Source organism: Eretmochelys imbricata, chromosome 26 (genome assembly GCF_965152235.1).
Source record: "Eretmochelys imbricata isolate rEreImb1 chromosome 26, rEreImb1.hap1, whole genome shotgun sequence".
NCBI lineage: Eukaryota > Metazoa > Chordata > Testudines > Cheloniidae > Eretmochelys > Eretmochelys imbricata.
The window spans coordinates 5,073,737-5,096,976 of record NC_135597.1 but is presented as its reverse complement, the minus strand read 5'-3'; the positions used below and the strand labels follow the sequence as shown (position 1 = coordinate 5,096,976).

Sequence of the window (23,240 nt, the reverse complement as noted above, 5' to 3'; positions counted from 1 at the left end):
CCTTTCGCCCACCACCAAATTGTTACCCTCCCTTCATCTCCCACTGAGTTACCTGCTTCCCCTTTTGTCCTGTGGATCCAACCCTGAGCTGGTTCCTGAGTGAGCTGCTGGAGGGAGAGTCCCCGGTAGTGGGGGTCTCTCAGAGCCATTTGGGTTGGGGAGAGCTGGGGGCCAGAATGGGCCATCTTCAGTTCCCTTTAGATCTGCCTGGATCATGGGGAATCCACTGGGCATGGAAGACGAGAGCCAAGCTGGTGCAAAGCCCACCCTGCTGTGAGGGGAGGCTGTCGGGGCAGGAGGGAGCGCAGAGCTGTTTCTCTCCGTCAGACTTTGCTCTACTGGCCCCTGATTCCCTTTCCCTTTCCTTCCTCCTGAGCAGGGTTTGATATGACACCCAACTACATTGACTCGAGCATCGCCAGCATCACGGTGTCACCCTGGTGCTCCTGCAGAGGGAGCGGCAACATGGAGGAGGAGTGTGAGAAGTTCCTGAGAGACTTCACGGAAAATCCATGTCTCCGTAAGGCACCGCTCTTCACTCTTTGTTTGTCTGCAAGGGCTTTGGCCTTGCCCAGGGAGCAGGGCAGGAGCTCTGGCTGTGCGGGAGCTCCCAGCTATTCCAGTCCCAGCCTCTCCCAGCAGGAGAAGCTGTGGGAAGCAGTCTAAGAGTACTGATGCAAAGGACTACAAGGAGTGCTGTATGCTATGCTGCAGAAGCACTCATTTTTGTGTTGGTGGGAGCTGACAACGTCTGTATTGCACGCTTCTTTCAGCAGTGGTGCTGCAGGTGTCTGTAACCTCCTAGCTATTCTGGCCTCTCCACGAGACCTTGTCAGAGCTCCTGCTCCATGTCTCTGAACAGGAAGGAGATGTAGGACATTCCTTCTGGCTTGGGCTTGCTTTCTGTGGAGTTTTGGGAAAAGTTACAACCTTCCAGATTGCTATTGACAAGGTCCCTTTGACGAAGGAGGCTCTGGTGTGCTGAGCTCCGGGAGCGTCATTCTCTCCGTTACTTATTATAATGGTATCCATTTAATCAGTTGTTATTCAATTTAATCATCTGAAAATGTTACCGTCAAGCTCTCTCGCCTTAGTGCTAACAGCATTCCCATCCCTGCTTAATGGCCAAGCTAATTTCATCTGTTTTGGGGATAACAACAGGGTGCAAGCAGGCCTGGATTATTCTGCCATTGCAGTTTAGCCCTGCCCTGCAGGATTAGCCTAGCACACTCATGAAACAGAAGGCGCTGTTACCAAGCACACTTTCACACCAGGAGGCACTGTAGAGAAGGAAGTAGGAGCCCTGGTTCCCTTGGTACTCTGTAATAGTAAATAAAGAAATAATATAATAATTATTATTATTAATGCACCTCAAACCTGACCAGCAGCACCCCTGTTTTTCCAGTTCTGGATTCCGCAAATGCAGCTCCGCCAGTTCCCCTCACTCTTGACCGTTAGCACATCACCTGTTATTCCAGTAATGGGGCCCCATTCCCTACCCCACTCCAATGTTTCCACTGCCCCATAATCCTGGCCTGCAGACCCCACCCTCCTGCTATTCCTGCCTGCTCACCCTATGCAGCTGTACCAGTCCATCCAGATTTGCACAGTTGCCACACTTTGTACAGCCCCATGTAGGACATACTATGCAAATGGGCATATTCACCGATAGTTTGCATTTACTCTATAACTTCTCCTTTAAAATATCATGAGGATTTCATGCTGATGAAAGGTATTGGGCAGATAAATAAACAGATAAACAGCCCCCTTATGCATGTTCATTAGGACCCAGTGTTTAATTATACCACTACATGCTGTTTTTCCCCACATGAGTTATCAGGATTTGAACCCAGGGCCTTTAGTGCCACAGCATATACCTCAGCCATCTAAGACGAGCTGTTGCGCTAAGCAGGCTGTTATTCTCTACATGGACTAGCCCATACAGGGAGACACACTTCACCAGCGGGTTATAGTACTTTTTGTGAGGCAGCACTGGAATGCTGGGTGTCAGGCTTCCTAGCCCCGGGACCAGAGTGTGGCCTAGTGGTCGGTGACACCACAGCCAACCCACCAAGTGAATGACACTTGCTACGTCACGTCTGAGAGTGGCATGGCATTTTACAAGCTACGGAGGCAGGCAGGAGAGCTGCCAAATCTCATTGTGTGAGATGCGTGACGCATGGGACTTTTGGACTGGCTTCATCCTCCACCGTTCCAGACTCCAGGTTCTCCGGAGAGCTTACCAGTCCCGTCAAAAGCGTGTGTCCGTTTTGTGGTACGGCTCAATGGCTGCCAGGGTTTAGACTGAGATCTGCCAAAGCTCATTTCACTTGTGAGTGCTAGAGATGTTGGAGTCCAGAGGTAGGTAACAAATGTGTTATTGCCTTGTCCCACCAACACCCGTTCCCCACCTCATCATGTAGCTCAGTTAAGCCACTGCAGTTGCAACATGCCATTGATATGCTAGATAGACTCAGGTCTGTTTCCACCTACATACAATCATAGAAGATTAGGATTGGAAGAGACCTCAGGAGGTCATCTGGTCCAACCTCTTGCTCAAAGCAGGACCAACCCCAACTAAATCATGCCAGTCAGGGCTTTGTCAAGCCGTGCCTTAAAAACGTCTAAGGATGGAGATTCCACCACCTCCCTAGGTAACCCATTCCAGTACTTCACCACCCGACTAGGGAAATAGTTTTTCCTAATATCCAACCTAGACCTCCCCCACTGCAAATTGAGACCATTGCTCCTTGTTCTGTCATCTGCCACCACTGAGAACAGCCTAGCTCCATCCTCTGTGGAACCCCCCTTCAGGTAGTTGAAGGCTGCTATCAAATCCTCCCTCACTTTTCTCTTCTGCAGACTAAATAAGCCCAGTTCCTTCAGCCTTGCCTCATAAATCATGTGCCACAGACCCCTAATAATTTTTGTTGCCCTCCACTGGACTCTTTCCAATTTGTCCACATCCCTTCTATGGTGGGGGGCCCAAAACTGGGCACAATACTCCAGATATGGCATCACCAGTGCTGAATAGAGGGGAATAATCACTTCCCTCGATCTGCTGGCAATGCTCCTACCAATACAGCCCAATATGCCCTTAGCCTTCTTGTCTACAAGGGCACACTGTTGACTCATATCCAGCTTCTCATCCACTGTAACCCCCAGGTCCTTTTCTGTAGAACTGCTGCTTAGCCAGTCGGTCCCCAGCCTGTAGCAGTGCATGGGATTCTTCCATCCTGAGTGCAGGACTCTGCACTTGTCCTTGTTGAACCTCATCAGATTTCTTTTGGCCCAATCCTCCAATTTGTCTAGATCACTCTGGACTCTATCCCTACCCTCCAGGATATCTACCTCTCCCCTCAGCTTAGTGTCATCCACAAACTTGCTGAGGATGCAATCCATCCCATTATCCAAATCATTAATGAAGATGTTGAACAAAATGGGCCCCAGGACCAACCCCTGGGGCACTCCACTTGATACCAGCTGCCAGCTAGACATTGAGCTGTTGATCAATACCCATTGAGCCCGATGATCTCGCCAGCTTTCTATTCACTTTATAGTCCATTCATCCAGTCCATACTTCTTTAACTTGCTAGCCTTCCTGTACCCTGTGTCCTTAAGCCCCAATCCCTGTCTCCACTCCAAGTATAATTCCTTCCAGGTTTGTGAACTCCGAGTTAGAATCATAGAATCATAGAATATCAGGGTTGGAAGGGACCCCAGAAGGTCATCTAGTCCAACCCCCTGCTCGAAGCAGGACTAATTCCCAGTTAAATCATCCCAGCCAGGGCTTTGTCAAGCCTGACCTTAAAAACCTCTAAGGAAGGAGATTCTACCACCTCCCTAGGTAACGCATTCCAGTGTTTCACCACCCTCATAGTGAAAAAGTTTTTCCTAATATCCAATCTAAACCTCCCCCACTGCAACTTGAGACCATTACTCCTCGTTCTGTCATCTGCTACCATTGAGAACAGTCTAGAGCCATCCTCTTTGGAACCCCCTTTCAGGTAGTTGAAAGCAGCTATCAAATCCCCCCTCATTCTTCTCTTCTGCAGACTAAACAATCCCAGCTCCCTCAGCCTCTCCTCATAAGTCATGTGTTCTAGACCCCTAATCATTTTTGTTGCCCTTCGCTGGACTCTCTCCAATTTATCCACATCCTTCTTGTAGTGTGGGGCCCAAAACTGGACACAGTACTCCAGATGAGGCCTCACCAATGTCGAATAAAGGGGAACGATCACGTCCCTCGATCTGCTCGCTATGCCCCTACTTATACATCCCAAAATGCCATTGGCCTTCTTGGCAACAAGGGCACACTGCTGACTCATATCCAGCTTCTCATCCACTGTCACCCCTAGGTCCTTTTCCGCAGAACTGCTGCCTAGCCATTCGGCCCCTAGTCTGTAGCAGTGCATTGGATTTTTCCGTCCTAAGTGCAGGACCCTGCACTTATCCTTATTGAACCTCATCAGATTTCTTTTGGCCCAATCCTCCAATTTGTCTAGGTCCTTCTGTATCCTATCCCTCCCCTCCAGCGTATCTACCACTCCTCCCAGTTTAGTATCATCCGCAAATTTGCTGAGAGTGCAATCTACACCATCCTCCAAATCATTTATGAGTTCCTCAGCTCTTCTCAATTTCTCCTATTATCAGTACTGCCAACCCCAACCCCCGAGTCAGGGCCGCAATATAATGAAATAAGTTTAATATGCATAAGATTAACCCCCATACTCCCACAACTTTGGGGCTTTTTTTTCTTTGCCTTCTAGTTTCTGAACCTTTAAGGAACACTTGGGTCATGTTTTTAAGCTTTTCTCTGTAACCAGGTGTGACAGATGCTGTAGATACATGGAATATTCAAAGACTACTACACTAACTTTATAAATGTTATATGTATCTTGTTGGGCTGACTAGTGATTGTCACACCAGGAAGGCTGGAATCTTAGCTTTCATTTCAAAAGAACTGAGATTCTCATGCAGTCACTTACATTAGATACTGGGTTCTAAGTAAAACACAGACTATCATGAAACTCACAATCAAACCATATACCCTGGCAATGCTACCTAACTCTTCTACCCCCTTGCTCATTTGGTGTTTCTTTTTCCTTTGCAATGAGCAATAGGGGTCTCAGGGCGCAGAAGGTGGAGAGAGGAAAGATTAAGGTGTGTCGGGGGGAAGGGCAGCACCTTGAACTCAGTGGCTTTGAACCATGTGGTTGGCAGCTGATCTCTTCCAGCTTTCTGGCTCCTGTGCATTGTCCCTGTCTGGGGGAGCTGGAAACCTTTGCCTCTGGTGTGCTTTGCCCATGGTGCATCTAGGGCCGATGAGAATGCCTATGGGCGGGAAGAGAAGCCTAGTGAAGGGAGCAGGGATGCTGAAATTGGGGGATGAGGGTGAGTGTAGCAAGGGGCAGAGAGGGATGAAGGATGAGAAGGAGGTAGAGGAGGATGGGAGGTGATGGGGAAGGAAGATAGGGAGAGGGTGGAGGTGGAGGTGGAAGATCCTCTACCAGACGGTATTTTTAGTTCTGCTTTCCAATCACTCCCATCCCATCGCTCTCTCCTTTTCTCTGCCTTCCCTAAACGCTGCCGCCGCACCCCCGAGATGCCTCTCCTGCATGCAGACCTGGAGAGGAATCGGGGGCTCAATGGAAAAGACGTAATTGGTGCCACTTTCGTCAGCATTTGCCATATGCTCTGTGATGGCGCCGCAGGGGGGAGCGGGGCTGGAGGCAGTGCACCTGAGCATTTATCTCTGCGCTGGGCACGGGGCCTAGTTGCCCCTTCCCCTGCCGACCCCCTTTGGAAGCTTTTCTTGTACCGTTGGGTAGAATTGCCCCAAGCTGCCACCTTGAAACAGGCTAGGGCCTCGTGTGCGTGTGTGTGAGAGACAGAGAGACGGGGAAGGAGGAGCTACAATGGAGCAGCAGAACTGCTGCCAGCCCAATCTTCTGCATGGGAGAGCCACTTGACAACCTCTGCACAGCAACGGGCTGGAGTGGGGAGGACTCCAGGACCGTCCTGGGGGATCCGTGGGAAGTGTAAATGCTCGACACAGAGTCCCCTTGATCAGGGGTGATGGTGCTGATGATGGAAACCATGCATTTGGTGTTTGTTATTACTGCTTCAAGCCAGGGGGTGTGGGAACACCCCTAGTTCCAGCACTGCTGCCCTCAACCCCCTTCCGTGGGCTCAGGGAGGGGGTGGGGTCCCTGCTAAAGATGAGAGTTCGTAAGACATATCCCCTCTGTGGTGGGATTTAGTGATAGTTGAGAAACGGGCTTGGGGCTGGGGGGGAGAAGGGGTTAAGGAGAGGAAAACACTTTGATCTGCAGGGGCTGTGTCAGAACTAATGAAGCAGAACCTCAAAGCAACAGGCCCCAGAGCAATGAGGTCTGGGCAGGAAGGAGGGCTGGAATTAGAAGCGGGAGAGAGGAGCAGGGAATTGGAAGAATAGGTGGATAGAGAGCGTGTGTGAGAGAGAGAAGGTGCGAGGCCAGGAAGAAAGAAGCATATGAATGAGTGATGACAGCCTGACAGGAAGAGAAATAACTTGCCCACATTGTTTGATGCCAGCTCACTCCCACCCCCGGCCCTGGCATCCCACTGCCAGCTCGGGGCTCCTGGCTTTCTCTGCCATGGCATGCTTCTCAAAGTGGGATGTGTGCAACTAAAGCTTGAGGGCTTTTGCTTCTGCAGCTGCCTCGAAGCAAGCAGACCCCTTCCCGAGGAAGAGGCTGTCCGGCTGGTCCAACAGAGCCCCAGCAACTGTCTCCTCTCACAGTTTGCTGGTGTGAGAGTCTGGGCATGAGGTGGTACTGGCTGCCTCTCAGTCATTATCTAAGTCAGTTTCTGGCCCCGATCCCTGATGACCATGAAGCTTGATACAACCAGCTGGGAGCAACCCTAAAACACAGCAAGCAATATTTCTAGTGGTTAGAGCAGGGAATTGGCTGTCAGGACTCCTGGGTTCTACTCCTTGCCTTGGGAAGGGATTATGGTCTAGTGATTAGCACAGTGGCCTGGGAGTCAGGACTCCTGGGTTCCATTCCCAGTCTAAGGAAGTAATGTTGTATAGTGATTGGATGTCACGTCCACCATGGCCTCTGAGCTGGGCTCTACCACCCATTTGCTGTGTGGCCTCGGGCAAGCTGCAGCCCCTCTGTGTGCCTCAGTTTCCCCATCTATAAAATGGGGATTATGCTGACCTGTCTCATGAGGAGGGGGAGTTTGTGAGCGTTAATCCATTCCTATGTTTGTAAAGTGTTTTCAGATCCATGGGGAAGCACAGCATGTTCAGTATTTATTGTTGTGTGCCCTGTGAGTTGTCTTCATAGAAGCTGATAGGGCTTTGGGGATGTGGTTTCACTGTCTCTCTTCCTACTCGCAGGAAATGCCATTCAGGCTTTCGGCAATGGTACGGATGTCAACCTGTCCCCCAAAAACCCCTCATTGCCTGTCACCCTGCCACCTGAGACAGAAAAGAGCCCTGCTTTGCCAGATGACATCAATGACAGCAACACCATCTATGACACAAGTGTGATCACAACTTGCACCTCTGTTCAGGTAGGACCTCAGCTCCAGCTCCTGCTCCCTCTTTACAGAAGACGCATGTTAATTGGATGCATGGACCTACCTTGGCCAAAGCCTTCCACACATCGATGTGCCTGCCGGGGCTTAGCCTACGGCCTTGGAAAGTGAGGGTTGTCTATTGAAGGCTGCTGTTTGCAAGTGTACCTCTTGAGTTACTACAGCGCCAAATTCTCTGTTACCCAGAATCCTCTTGACCCCTGCTCAGTACTGTATTCTCTGTTACCCAGAATCTCCCTGGGCTCTGCCCACCCCGATACATGTCTATTACCCAGAATCCCCCAGGGCTCCTGAACAGCCCCAGTGCTGTGCTCACTGTTATGTGTATGAGATGGTTTGATTTCTTTTAGCCTTCTCTTGCTTGGGCTGGATATCTCATAGGCTAATGCTTTCCCATGCAGTGGCCCACTGGCTACCAGTTTTTGCCCAGGTTGGCTTTACACACAGGCTAGTCTTGAGCACTGGGAGCTGAAAGTGCCCCTCAGTCCATGGATTTACGGCACGCATGTACGCTCCTTTGTGCATACACTGCTATGTAATCCTGCTGGTGATGGGCTGGGGAGGAGGTGGTTGGATCTGGATCAAGATTAAGGTTATGTCAGAGGCTGAATCAGGGCCAGTCCTCAGGTTCCAGGGCACTGAAACCTTGGCAAGTGGTTCTGTTAAGATGTTGACCCCAAATAGCTAATCTCTTAGGACTATAGCTGATTTTGTGGGATTTACCTTCTGAGCTGCCCTCCTGAGATTTCAGCCATAATCAAACAGGAACCAGAACTGGAAAATAAGGTCCCTTCTGCTTTTGAATCGAATCCAGAAGCAACAACAAACCCAGATGGGCTGGTAAGGGTCTTAGAATTTAAACCTCAAACCACAGTTCACGGCTCCATCCTTGGCCTCCTCAAATTCCTCTGGCCCTGCAGACTTCCAGTTGCTTGGGAATTATTCTCATCCTGCAGCAGGAGCTGGCCACGCCCATTTGGCATTCTCCTTCACAGCTTTGCCTAGAGGAGTGATCTGTTTACACGGTGGTCACGGGGTGTGATTGCAGCTTGTGGAGACACACCTGGGCTAGCTTTAATCTAGCTGACGCGGGTACTGAGAGCAGTGAAATGGCAGCAGCATGTGCTTCAGCAGGGGCTACCCACCCAGGTGGACTTGTCCAACTTGGGTGCTGCTGCACTATTCAGGTACTTGAGCTCGCTAGTTTAAAGCCAGCTCGAGTAGGTCTACTCTGCCCAATGATTCTAGTATAGCTATACCTAGGACTGAAAGATGTGTTGTTAGCTAGCTCGATACAACGCTTTCTAAAACTCTAGTGAAGACAAGGCAAGTTGCACTATAGCAAGGCTTTAACTCAGCTAGTTTAGGACGTGCTTTAGTACAATTTACCTCATCTGGTCTAGAGTTTTAGAAGGTGTTGGAATCGAGATAGCTAACTCAGTCCAATAACCTTCAATCCTAGTCTAGATGAAGCCTCAGACCCATATGGAAATTACTGCTCCCCTCATCCCTGCACCTGAAGCTGCATTGCTGAAGGCAGGGGAAGCATCAAGCTACCACACCTATTGGGGTGATGTACAGAGAGATAATGGAATCGCTCTGCAGGCCCCCCGTCTTTTAATGTTTATCAGATGGTAATGCCCAGAGGCCCTGATCTGCTCTAGGAAGTGTACAAACACATAGAAAGACACAGTCCCTGCCCCAAAGAGCTAGCTAGATAGACGGGCATCTCCTACTCACAGTCCCAACCGGAGGATGATTCTCCATCCACCTCTGCAGAAACAAAGTAAGTCTCGTCTTCTCCTTCAGGCTGTCGAGCACATGTGAAGGCAGCAATGTCACCCTTGGGCAGCCTCTAATTAGATCCGGCATGCTTGAGTAATTACATCTTATGTTTTCTAGTTACCAATCCGTGAGACAATCAGCAGCTCAATTTCATGCTAGAATTGCGGCACATCAGGGCCCCGACGCTGCCTTGGTGGGCACTCGGCTCAGTTTTCATTGTGAGACACGCTTGGCAGAATTGTTCTCCTTCTAAGTGGGAAGAAAGGGAAAAACAACGCTGTTATCAGCGTTACTGCATCTTCTGCTCCATTTGCCACCCGATGACGGAAGGGCTGGTGGTGGTGCTGTGGCGGTATATTGCTCGAGTCAATTACTAGTGGACTAGTTTTGCTTGTAGTAAACCCAGTGAACTCCACTAGGTCAGACCCTGAGCTCAGTTGCTACTCAAGAAGAACTCAGTGGGAAGAGAGCTGCGTAAAATATTTTCGCCATAACTCTTGTTCAGTGAGGAATGCAGATTTGGTTGGGAATTGGAGTCAGATCCAACCAAGTTTTGGTTGAAAAACACCTTAAAAATCGGAAAAAATCAAAACGTTTCATTTTGACATTTTATGAAACAAAATGTTTCGATTTTTTTGGGGGGGTGGGGTGTGTTAAGAACAACTTTGTGCTTTGAAATGTCCTGTAATTTTATTGGAAAAAGCCTCCAGATATTTTAAAATGGTCCAGAACCCCAAACATTGTGATTTTGTCAAGACAAAACATTTAATTCGACCTGACATTTATTTCTTTCTTTTTGGTTTTCGACATGCTGACATTTTTTTAAAAAAAAGTCATTTTCGGTTTGCCCTGGAACAATTTTTCCCTGATTTTTTCAGAATTGCCAGAGAACCAAAACACCCATTATTAGCCCAACTCTAATAGGAGTGATACCTGAGTAACACACAGGGCCTGATTCTGATCCTCTATACAGTGAGGAGGGTTGTGTTCTCTACTTGTGAAAACAGGCACAGCTCCATTGGCTTTAGCCAAGCTGCCCCAAATATACCAACAGAGGACTTGGCCTGTGTTACTCCACTGACTTCAGTGGTGTGACACTGGATTTACTCAAAAATCAGGCTCAGTCGCTCCTTTGTAAATCAGGAATAACTCCATGAAAGTCAGTGGAGTTGCTCCTGATGTACACTTGTGTGAGATCAGAATCTGACCCCGAGTGAGCACTGATCCACTGGGTACATCAGGAATAGTGTAAATCAGGAGTATCTCCATTAACGTCATTAGGCCTAATTCTCCTATCAGGGCCAGCTAGTTTTTGCCGCCCCAAGCAGTGAAAAAAACTGCCGTGGACAGCAAAAGGGAGAAGCTGCCGCCAAATTGCCGCGGCGGCGGAAACACTGCTGCTCCTTTCTAACCGCCGCCCCACGCACCTGCTTGGAACGCTGGGGCCTGGAGCCGGCCCGGTCTCCTATCATGTGCACTGGTGTGACTCCATTGACCTCACCAGAGCTACTGCAGATTTACACTAATGCAAGTGAGAGAAGAACTAAGCCCAGTGCAGTGACACCAACATTGACCTTAGTGGGGTTACTCACATTTACACCAGGGCCGCTGAGAAGAGAACTATGCACTTAGCTTTTCAGTTTGTACCCCTTTGTCAAGAATTAAGGGTGTGCTCTGTCGGTGAGAGCCAGGGGACTAGAAAACACTCCTGGGATTCACGTCTCGGTCTGCTTCTGACTCACTATCTGACGTTGGGCAAGAAAATGAAAAGAAAAAGTTAGCTTGTATTTTTTGAACTTCCGTAAATGTTTTTCTTGGAAGAGCAGCAATAGCCCCATGTGTGTGTCCACGTGTGTATTTGTGTGTGTGCGTGCACTTGACCGTTGTGCATCTGTGGCCTCCCCGGGTGCACTGTGGGCTCTGAAGTGTGAATGAAAATCCCGTGCCCCAGCAACTCTCTCAGTCAGTGTAAATCCCACTTTCCTGAGTCTACCCATTTCCCCTTTAACTGTTGGAACCGCAAAAGGATGAAAGGAAGAGATAAGTCTAATGGCCCCATCTCACTTCACAGAGAGAGACTTCAGTGCTTTTATGGCCATCTCCGGCACTAAAAGCCCTATTGCAGTGAGACTGGGAGAGCCTCTTGTTAGTGCTTTTGTTCTTGAACTGTACCTGCTCCTTTCAGAGACTTATTCCCCTCCCTCAGCTTGCCTTTCTCAGCTCTCTCTCACAAGGGTTTCATGGGAGAGCATGGCTTGGGTATGACTGGCCAGTCCGCTGGCTTAGAACCAGTGGTTGGAATGGGGCAAACCCCACAGTCCCTTTCAGACTGACACACAGTGAAAGGATATTTAGGCTCGTGTACACTCCGGAGTAGCCCTGATGGCCCGAAGTCGGAGTAGCTGCCCCGCTGCCAAACCCAAATGCAGCACAAGCAGCGTCTGTGGCCCCTCGGCACTTGTGCTCCAGTTTTTAGCTCAGCCCTCAGAAGCCATGGAAACTTGTAAGTGGAATCACCTCCAGCTAGCTCAGTTCATGCAAACCCTGGCTTGCCCTTGTCTATGCTTGTGCTGGCCCATATGGCTGTTACTGGTGGGAGACAAGTCACAAAATTGTCTGTAGGGGCAACCCACCTGATACAGGTTTCAGAGTAACAGCCGTGTTAGTCTGTATTCGCAAAAAGAAAAGGAGTACTAGTGGCACCTTAGAGACTAACCAATTTATTTGAGCATAAGCTTTCGTGAGCTACAGCTCACTTCATCGGATGCATACTGTGGAAACTGCAGAAGACATTATATACACAGAGACCATGAAACAATACCTCCTCCCACCCCACTCTCCTGCTGGTAATAGCTTATCTAAAGTGATCACTCTCCTTACAATGTGTATGATAATCAAGTTGGGCCATTTCCAGCACAAATCCAGGTTTTCTTACCCTCCGCCCCCCCACACACAAACTCACTTTCCTGCTGCTAATAGCCCATCCAAAGTGACCACTCTCTTTACAATGTGTATGATAATCAAGGTGGGCCATTTCCAGCACAAATCCAGGTTTTCTCACCCCCCCCTTCCAAAAACCACACACACAAACTCACTCTCCTGCTGGTAATAGCTTATCCAAAGTGACCACTCTCCCTACAATGTGCATGATAATCAAGGTGGGCCATTTCCAGCACAAATCCAGGTTTTCTCACCCTCCCACCCCCATACACACACAAACTCACTCTCCTGCTGGTAACAGCCCATCCAAAGCGACCACTCTCCCCACAATGTGCACGATAATCAAGGTGGGCCATTTCCAGCACAAATCCAGGTTTTCTCACCTTCCCACCCCCATACACACACAAACTCACTCTCCTGCTGGTAATAGCTCATCCAAACTGACCACTCTCCTTACAATGTGTATGATAATCAAGGTGGGCCATTTCCAGCATAAATCCAAGTTTAACCAGAACGTCGGGGGGGGGGGGGGGGTAGGAAAAAACAAGGGGAAATAGGCTACCTTGCATAATGACTTAGCCACTCCCAGTCTCTATTTGAGCCTAAATTAATAGTATCCAATTTGCAAATGAATTCCAATTCAACAGTTTCTCGTTGGAGTTTGGATTTGAAGTTTTTTTGTTGTAAGATAGTGACCTTCATGTCTGTGATTGCGTGACCAGAGAGATTGGAGTGTTCTCTGACTGGTTTATGAATGTTATAATTCTTGACATCTGATTTGTGTCCATTTATTCTTTTACGTAGAGACTGTCCAGTTTGACCAATGTAAATGGCAGAGGGGCATTGCTGGCACATGATGGCATATATCACATTGGTGGATGTGCAGGTGAACGAGCCTCTGATAGTGTGGCTGATGTGATTAGGCCCTGTGATGGTGTCCCCTGAATAGATATGTGGGCACAGTTGGCAACGGGCTTTGTTGCAAGGATAGGTTCCTGGGTTAGTGGTTCTGTTGTGTGGTATGTGGTTGTTGGTGAGTATTTGCTTCAGGTTGGGGGGCTGTCTGTAGGCAAGGACTGGCCTGTCTCCCAAGATTTGTGAGAGTGTTGGGTCATCCTTCAGGATAGGTTGTAGATCCTTAATAATGCGTTGGAGGGGTTTTAGTTGGGGGCTGAAGGTGACGGCTAGTGGCGTTCTGTTATTTTCTTTGTTAGGTCTGTCCTGTAGCAGGTGACTTCTGGGAACTCTTCTGGCTCTATCAATCTGTTTCTTCACTTCTGCAGGTGGGTATTGTAGCTGTAAGAATGCTTGATAGAGATCTTGTAGGTGTTTGTCTCTGTCTGAGGGGTTGGAGCAAATGCGGTTGTATGGCAGAGCTTGGCTGTAGACGATGGATCGTGTGGTGTGGTCAGGGTGAAAGTTGGAGGCATGTAGGTAGGAATAGCGGTCAGTAGGTTTCCGGTATAGGGTGGTGTTTATGTGACCATTGTTTATTAGCACTGTAGTGTCCAGGAAGTGGATCTCTTGTGTGGACTGGACCAGGCTGAGGTTGATGGTGGGATGGAAATTGTTGAAATCATGGTGGAATTCCTCAACGGCTTCTTTTCCATGGGTCCAGATGATGAAGATGTCATCAATATAGCGCAAGTAGAGTAGGGGCGTTAGGGGACGAGAGCTGAGGAAGCGTTGTTCTAAATCAGCCATAAAAATGTTGGCATACTGTGGGGCCATGCGGGTACCCATAGCAGTGCCGCTGATCTGAAGCTATACATTGTCCCCAAATGTAAAATAGTTATGGGTAAGGACAAAGTCACAAAGTTCCGCCACCAGGTTAGCCGTGACATTATCGGGGATACTACAGGACAGGCCTAACAAAGAAAATAACAGAACGCCACTAGCCGTCACCTTTAGCCCCCAACTAAAACCCCTCCAACGCATTATTAAGGATCTACAACCTATCCTGAAAGATGACCCAACACTCTCACAAATCTTGGGAGACAGGCCAGTCCTTGCCTACAGACAGCCCCCCAACCTGAAGCAAATACTCACCAACAACCACATACCACACAACAGAACCACTAACCCAGAACCACTAACCCAGGAACCTATCCTTGCAACAAAGCCCGTTGCCAACTGTGCCCACATATCTATTCAGGGGACACCATCACAGGGCCTAATCACATCAGCCACACTATCAGAGGCTCGTTCACCTGCACATCCACCAATGTGATATATGCCATCATGTGCCAGCAATGCCCCTCTGCCGTGTACATTGGTCAAACTGGACAGTCTCTACGTAAAAGAATAAATGGACACAAATCAGATGTCAAGAATTATAACATTCATAAACCAGTCGGAGAACACTTCAATCTCTCTGGTCACGCAATTATAGACATGAAGGTCACTATCTTACAACAAAAAAACTTCAAATCCAGACTCCAGCGAGAAACTGCTGAATTGGAATTCATTTGCAAATTGGATACTATTAATTTAGGCTTAAATAGAGACTGGGAGTGGCTAAGTCATTATGCAAGGTAGCCTATTTCCCCTTGTTTTTTCCTACCCCCCCGCCCCCCGACGTTCTGGTTAAACTTGGATTTATGCTGGAAATGGCCCACCTTGATTATCATACACATTGTAAGGAGAGTGGTCAGTTTGGATGAGCTATTACCAGCAGGAGAGTGAGTTTGTGTGTGGGGCGGGGGGGAGGGGGGATGAGAAGACCTGGATTTGTACTGGAAATGGCCCACCTTGGTTATCATGCACATTGTAGGGAGAGTGGTCACTTTGGATAAGTTATTACCAGCAGGAGAGTGAGTTTGTGTGTATGTGGTTTGGGGGGGGGGGGTGAGAAAACCTGGATTTGTGCTGGAAATGGCCCACCTTGATTTTCATACACATTGTAAGGAGAGTGATCACTTTAGATAAGCTATTACCAGCAGGAGAGTGGGGTGGGAGGAGGTATTGTTTCATGGTCTCTGTGTATATATAATGTCTTCTGCAGTTTCCACAGTATGCATCCGATGAAGTGAGCTGTAGCTCATGAAAGCTCATGCTCAAATAAATTGGTTAGTCTCTAAGGTGCCACAAGTACTCCTTTTCTTTCCACCTGATACAGACTCTGAACTCTTCTCAGGGCTGTTTCCTCATCCCCACGGTCCCTCCACTTCAGCACGCAACAAGCGCCATTTGCTGCCTAAGCTACATTGAACTGCTTCTGCTCCCTGGCTGGATTCTGATGTGGGGCTTGTCTTCCCTAGAAATGTAGGTGATGTTAGAACACAGCCATCAGGAGTCCTGTTAAGCAACACAATGTTAAAAATCACATCTTGTGTCAGGGTCCACAGGGGCCTCCGTGTTTAATACCATGCCAGGGGTTGAGCCTATATATAGATCCAAAAGGGTTTGCCTACAACGCAATGCTCAAAGCAACAGTCCCAGCAAAGTCGTGTTTGACAGCATGTCAGTTAACATAACTCGTCAAGGATGTGTTCTAACACAACCTGGCATTCCAGTGAAGGCAAGCTTTCCAGGTTTGTCTTCACAGCAGGGTTAGTGTGAGTTATTGACACTTGAGTTAACGCCTCTCGCGTGCGAGTGGCCGCACAGCAAACAACGCTCGAGTTGCACAGAGTCGCCGTATCCCCACTGCATCTGCCGTGCTTGACCTCCGGCCCCCACCCAACAAGCCAGCTAGCCTCAGTTGAAAGCACTACTTATCTTAAGCTAGAGATGTGTGTGTGTGGAAGGAAATTGGTTTAGGGGAAACACTTGAGTTATACCTCAAGATAACACTGCTGGGAAGACAGGGCCTTAGATAACAAGCCCATCCTGATGCAGATTCAGAATTTCCTCTCAAAGGTTATGTCTACACTGCAGTTAGACCCACGGCTGGCCTGTGCCAGCTGACTCGGGCTTGCAGGGCTTGGTGTGGGGGTCTGTTTAATTGAGGTGTAGATGATTCAGCGTGGGCTGCAGCTGAGCTCTGTGACGCTGCCACCTTGCAGGGTCCTAGAGCCCGAGCCCCATCCCGAGCCTGGACATCTACACTGCAATTAAACAGACCCATAGCCTGAGTCTTGCAAACCTGTCAGCTGGCACAGGCCAGGCGCAGGTTTTTAATTGCAGTGTGGACGTACTCTGCATGTGAAATTTTACATTGTGAGTGTTTGTGCCGTGAGTTCCTCAGAGCAGGGACTGTCTCTTGCTATATGTTTGTATGGCACTGAATGCAGTGGGGCCGCCAACCTGGGTGGGGCCTGCGAGCAGTATTGCTATATAAAAAATAAGAATGATATCTGGATTCATCTGCTGGAAGACTTTCAGGCAAGGAACACGAGAGATGTGAATGTAGTCAGTCGGAGTTTGCAGAAGTTGAATGGATATTTGCAGATTTATTTTGTTTGCACTATCTGCCCAGATCTAGGCAGGAGTCCAGCAGAGAGGCTAAGCAGCCCAGGGAGTGAGGGATGAGAATTTTCTTTCTTCTCTCCTTCTCAAAGCTTTTCTGGCAGCCCCAGCGTACGCAGAGCACACCGAGAGACTTAATGTTTCAACACCAGACACACACTCTGAACTGCCTTCAAATGCCCCATGCAAATGTGGAAGCCTGGTAATTGCAGGCCTGTGATCAGAATAAAAACAGTTTGGGATGCCCTTGCAGGCTGGCTCTGCAAGGACAGTGGAAAATGACAAAAGTTCAGCTCCCATGAAATTGGGCTTAGTGTGCTCCGGAGGGAGAGCGTGTTTGAGCAGGGCTGGTGGAATGAGTCAGGCCTTTAGAACCGAGGGCACGGAACAGCCAGCACATTCCTTTCTTACCAGCTAAAGGGAATGATTTGTCTCATCCGCAACATAACACCGGAGGTAGATCTTACTGCTTTTTTTGGAGATTAAAGAGAAGTGACAGGAAGGAGGAAGCCTGGTCTGGAATTGCCCGACAAAGATGCTTCCTTGCACCACCTTTAGTCTGTCGCAGACTGTGAGGAGTGACCAGTGATGTTCCATAGTCGTTACGGGTGTTAATCTCTGACCAAGCACAGTCTGTCCACGATGCAGCATGGATGGCCTATTACTTAAAGCAAGTGCCTGGGAGTCAGGACTCCTGGGTTCTGTTCCCAGCTCCGTGAAGGAATGTAATATAGTGGCTAGAGAAGGTGGCTGGGAGTTAGGGCTCCTGCGCTCTGTTCCCCTCTGCCACAAACTTCATGTGTGATCCTGGGCAAGTCACTTTAGCTCTTTCTGCCTCTGTTTCCCCATCTATAAAATGGGGGTAATGATAGTTGGCTACCAGGTCTGATTTCAGGTTGCATGAAACCCTAAGACCTTTGGCAAGACCTCCTGGCTTGTTCTCTCTCCTCCACAGGAACGTGGACCGAAGCTAAACAAATCCAAAGAGCACAGTCTCTGCTTCTCGGAGGTATGTGTCAGGGGCATCTCCTGGGAAGAGAGAAAGGTGCAGGCTGGAGAGCATGGAAGTGTGAGCATAGGGGTGCTTTGTGCCATGCATACATGCCAATAGAGGCAAGAGATGGAGCCAGATTCAGTTACAAATGAGGCTCAGCATATCTACTGGGACTGTAAGGTTTCTCTAAGCTGAGCTGGTCTTCAACTGCTGTATCTACAGGGCTACCCTTTAAGGAATTAAAGAAAAAAGCCAGGCTTTTAAAATCCCATGAGCCTGTTCCTACTCCGTTTCCACATCTCAGTGGTACTGTATGTGTGTATCCCTAACACCTACTCACCCTTGTTGTGTTTTGCTGGCTCTAGAATATGTGCTAACCCTAATTACGGCCCGATTCTGCAATGTTCTATGTGTTCAATCTTAAGTGTTCCTATAGGGCTCCAGCCTGAGCCTGAGTGTCTACGCTGCAATTTTACAGCCTGCGAGCCCAAGTCAGCTGACCCAGGTCAGCCACTGGTGCTTAATTGCTGTGTAGACCTATCTATAGCCCCTATCACCTTGGAATCTAGGCGTTGTCCAGGCAATGAAGCAATGGGAAGCTGAAGGGGCCAATCATCTTGCCAGAGAGTGCTTAGCATCTTAGGCCTTGTCTCCATGAGAGAACGGAACCATTTCTATTCAGCTGGATTAAGCACAAACCGTTTAGTATGTCCACATTAGCCAGGCTGAATCGGTTTAAGGACCCCTTGAAGGTTTGCTTCTCATCCGCACTAAAGCAATTCATTTGCAATGCCCTCTGGGTATCTCTCCCACAGTACTCAGCTCAGCTTCTATATGCAGTGCATTCTGGGAGATTTCACAAGGCCACTGGTGCACCGTAGGATAGTGGGAGGCATAGCATTACTGTTCAGCTAGATGTGTTCATACTGGCACCATACGACTGAGACTCAAAGTGTTCTGTTTACATCTGCTGTAGCAGAGTTGGCTTGGCACAGCTGTGACCCAGCAGCTTTGTGAGGAGCTGGTTGACATGATGTTTTTTTTCTTCAGCTCTTGAAATGTTAACGACATTTTTAAATACCAAAAAAGGGGAGATTTTGGATGAAATTTTCACACACAAAAAATTCACCTGTTTTTTTAACAAATGACAGAGCAGGCTTGACATTTTCAAAAAAAATCAAAATTTTGAAATGAAAAATTCAGTTTTGAAAATAATCAAAAATGTGGAAAAAAAATTCCGATATCTGAGAAAAATGCAAGCTCTTTGATTTCTTTAAATCCCTTCCCAAATTCAGAAGGAAAATAAAAGCTGTTTCCCAAAGATCCCCACCCTACCCTAGTAGCCAACCAGATCTGGCTAGAGTTGGTAGCATGATTTTTCAACGCTGAGGGAAAAAGCCACTGAAACAAGCTACCAAGGGAAGTGGTAGATTATCCATCTCTTGATGTCTTCAAGTCAATATTGGATCCCTTGCTGGAAGATATGCTGTAGACAGACACAAGTTACTGGGCACAGTACAGAGATAACTGGCTGTTATTCTCTGGCCTGAGTTATGCAGGAGTCAAACTAGAAGATGTATTGGTCCCTCCTGGTCTTAAAATCTATGAGCAGGTAGAAACAGTGTTTATTACAGCAGATACATTATTCCAAGATAAGATCAGATGCTTTCCCTTATGCAAACACAGAGCTCTGCCACTGTACTAAACTCCTGTTTTCCCTTCCTCTGCTCACAGACACTGCTGACCACAGACATTATGCCAGACCAGAAGACTTTTGTGGACCAGAAGGCATCTGGCAGCCGACATTCAGCCAGGGGTATCCTCTCTGGTCTCCCATTCCTTCTTGTGAAACTGGCGTTATAAAGGAGAGAGGAACCGCATTGTGAAGGAAATACCAACTAAACCCACACTCGCGCGCACACACACCCAAAAACTCTTGCAAGAATTCTCTCTCTCTCAACTTGTTTTCTCCCAGGGTTTCTGCTTTTGAGAAATTAAATAAAAGAGAATCCTTGTGTCAGACACTTAATGTGCAAGAATAGAGTTAACGCCGGCCCTGGGAGCACCGACCTCTGCGTGGACATGCATCCCAGCGGATGAACTTTGACCGTTTTCTTTTATAGGTACTTATGTTTTTTTTCCTTTCTGAAGCAAGAGCCTGAGACTCACAACAAACTTACACGTGTGCACACACAAACAATGGATCCAAAGCTGTGAACAGAACTAGGGGGAACAGGCAGTGACCTACTGAAGCTTTGGTGAAGGCCAAGGGACAGAGAATGACCTGCCACTTCCTGGATGGACTCTGGCAGTGCCAGGATCACTATAGCTGTTTGCAGGAGGCTGGTGGGAGGATGGAGCGAAGGACAGAGACTTTTTTTCCTTCCCATGTTCAGTTTCTCTTTGCTGCTTGAGAATTCTGTATGTTTAATTCCCACCCCAGATGAAGTCTGGTATTCTGTATCCTGGGAAATCCACATGCTAGTGTTTTACGTCCCCCCACTCAAACCACGGTGGGGAAGGTGTGTGTGGGGGGGAACAATGAACGTTTCACATGCGGACCCCAATCTCCCCTTTGAGGCTGCATCCCTGACTGGATGGGCAAACACTGGATCAGGATGCAGGCTGCTCGGAACCCCGGGGATTCTTTTGCCAGTTCCAAGGTGGGGTGGGCGTCTCTTTAAATCTTTTCCTTTCCTGGGATTGGTGAAAATTTTAAAATCAAAGACAAAAACCTCCACCGTTAAAAGGTTGTCTCGATGTTTCCAAATTGCTCTTTCGATGGGGATCTTTTCCTTTATCCTGTTGGGTTTGGGTTGGACGGGAGAGGCCACCCATGGATGGGGGGCCTCTGTATGTTATTCTCTTTCCGTTTTCTTTTGTTTTATATATACATATATAGTGTATGTATATAGAGACCACCTATATCAACATATATGTATGTATATACATAACCATATACATATACTGTGTGGCTTTTTTTTGTAATTCCTTTCTTTCCTTTTTTTAAAATGATCAACCAACAACAACAACAAAATGTATTATTGTAAAATTTATTTTTTTTAATAATGTCTATAATGGAAAAAATAAAATAAAACCAAGAACAAAAACAAAACCTTAATTCTCCCAGCCACTGATAGGGCTTTGGGAACAGGAGAGCGACCAATAAGTTTAACCAATGGCTAAAATAAACATCATAGGAAGCAAATGGCGTCCTGTTTAGTTCAAAGCGCCTGGTCCCTGCTGCTCTGTTGATGTCCTCGTGCTGGCGTGGACAGTGCCCCCGCCAAGTGCAGCAGCAGTCAAAGTGTGTGGCTTCTAAACGGTCATTTTTGACCCAGTCCATGGAAACTGGAAGCAGAGGGATGACTGGGCTGGGAGAAGGCATTTGTCCACACTGGGTAGTCAGGTATCTTACGTTCCATGTGAGATCAGGTAATCTCTCTATTTTAGGTACTTATATGGCCCCATTACCACAGTGTCTGTGCACCTCACAGAGTCTATGCATTTATTCTCACCACACCCCTATAAGGCGGGGCACTGCTGTTGTCCCTGGGAACTGAGGCCCAGAGAGGCTAAGGGGGAGATTTTCAAACACATCTAAGTGACTCAGGAGTCTGTCTCATGTTCAAACCTGACTGAGGTACCGAGAGCCTTAGTTCTATTGGCTTTCAATGTGGTTAGGCTCCAAAGTGCCCGAGTCCCTTCTGCAAATGAGACATGGGCTCCTAAGGCTGTTAGGTACCTAGGGCCAGATTTTTAAAGAGATCTAGGCCTTCAATGAAGCAGCTAGGCGCCTCATGGGATTTTCAAAGGTGTCCAACTCCCACTGAGTAGGTGCTAGCTGCATCCATAGGCACCTAAACACCTTTAAAAATCTGGCCCCCAGTGACTTCGTCAGGTTATCTGTGACAGAGCAGGGAAGTGAATCCAGGTCTCCTGAGTCCTGTCGCCTAAATGCTGCCCCATCCTTTCCTATAACCTTCAGCTATACTGGCCCATCCATTCTGGAATCCCACCCCACTCCTCGAGGTTCCCCATCAGGATTCGTTGTTTGGAGGGGTCTGGGCTTTCCTTGTGGACCTCCCCTGTAGAACTACTCCTGCACAGTTGGCTTGTATATCCGTCAAGCTCCTCTCCCTGCATCTCTTTGTGTTTACTGTTTAGAGATGCTTCTCAATGCCTGTGTGAGTAGCTTCAGGTGTTTCCCACTGGGGATGATGAGCTACTCGCACACCTGCCTATTTATTTGCTGTACATGAAGGATCCCTAGCGTGCTCTGGAAACGACACCTTTTACTAATGGCATTAACATTACCCTCAGCAGTGCCTGTCTTAGGGAGAGAGCTCGGTGCCTGCTCTCTTCAACCGCTGGGCTTGACTCAGTGGAGCTGTGTGATACAGATTCGGCAGAATGAAGCATGGTTTGGGGCTTGCATAACACAGTTGATCAGATCTGAGGTTTTTTTCCAAAGCCAGATCTGTGCCCTGTTTATCAAATTCCCTTGGAGTTTGCAGGGTGAGGCAAGACTGAACCTCCTTCTGCTTTGGGCCTCCCCCTGCTACCTTACAGCTCTGAGAGAGAAGGCTCCCTGCAGAATGAGAGAGTTGCATTATGGGAGGAAGAGCCCTGCTATGGCCATGTGTGCTCTTTACTCCGCAGAAGTGGGCCCCCTTCACCGGAGGGGAAACAGCTCCTTCCTTATGAAACACAGAACTGTGTGATTCAATGGAGTGGGGCAGAAAATCACAGAAATCTTCCCCGAATCCTGCCACACACATGCAAGCCCCCACCCTCGGCACGGACACATTCGACAAAGGCCCTCAAAGAGGAGAATCCCCAAGGTTGTCCCCAAGGCTACTTGAAATTTGCCAGGGGAGGAGTTTTGTGAAGAGCGGTGAGATAAGCCCTCTCAGAGCCTGCACTGAACACCAGATGCCGTGTTGTTTAGCCACAAGTCCTCAGCCTCCTGCAGGAATTGGAGTCCTGCACAATCACAATTCCACAGTCTTCTTTTCATCACCATGTTGTACATCCTCTGAGACCAATTTGGGCTGCACTCCTGCTTTCCATAACTCCTTAAGGGCCAAGGGAGGCTCAACTGATCGAGCTTTCTCATAAGCAAAGTTGCTGTTAAGACAGGGGATCTCTTGTACACATAGATGGGACTGGACACTGGATGGATGGGGTGGAGTGGTGCTCTGAGGTGGTACTGAGATTCTCTTTCTCAGGTGCTTTGCTGGCTGATTCTAGCTCACAGGCTCAGAGTCCAACTGATCACCAGATTCAGGGTCAGGAAGGAATTTCACCGCAGGTCAGCTTGTCGGTGGCCTTGGAGTTTTTTTGTCTTGCTCTGCAGTGTGGGCTGGTGTTCGCCTGCAGGGATCATCTGGGTATAGCTCACTGAAGTAATTCACCTCCATTGCAGAGGCATGCACCTTGGTCCCTCTAGTTCTCTGCATGTGGCACAGTACAGTTTATTCTTTTGAGGACTGTGATACTTCGTCTAATTCTGGCTGTT

General features: G+C 48.2%; 1 protein-coding gene across 1 annotated transcript in view; it reads left to right on the top strand.

Annotated features, from left to right (window-relative positions):
• Nucleotides 1-20,927, top strand: part of GFRA2 (GDNF family receptor alpha 2) — a 137,233-nt gene extending 116,306 nt beyond the window's left edge. Inside the window, exons 7-10 of the mRNA XM_077805544.1 lie at nucleotides 380-520; nucleotides 7,391-7,566; nucleotides 17,681-17,734; nucleotides 19,454-20,927. Of these exons, the coding sequence (XP_077661670.1) occupies nucleotides 380-520; nucleotides 7,391-7,566; nucleotides 17,681-17,734; nucleotides 19,454-19,582 (500 nt within the window). The 3' untranslated portion in view covers nucleotides 19,583-20,927. The remainder of the gene's footprint in view (nucleotides 1-379; nucleotides 521-7,390; nucleotides 7,567-17,680; nucleotides 17,735-19,453) is intronic.
• Nucleotides 20,928-23,240: the final 2,313 nt, after the last annotated feature.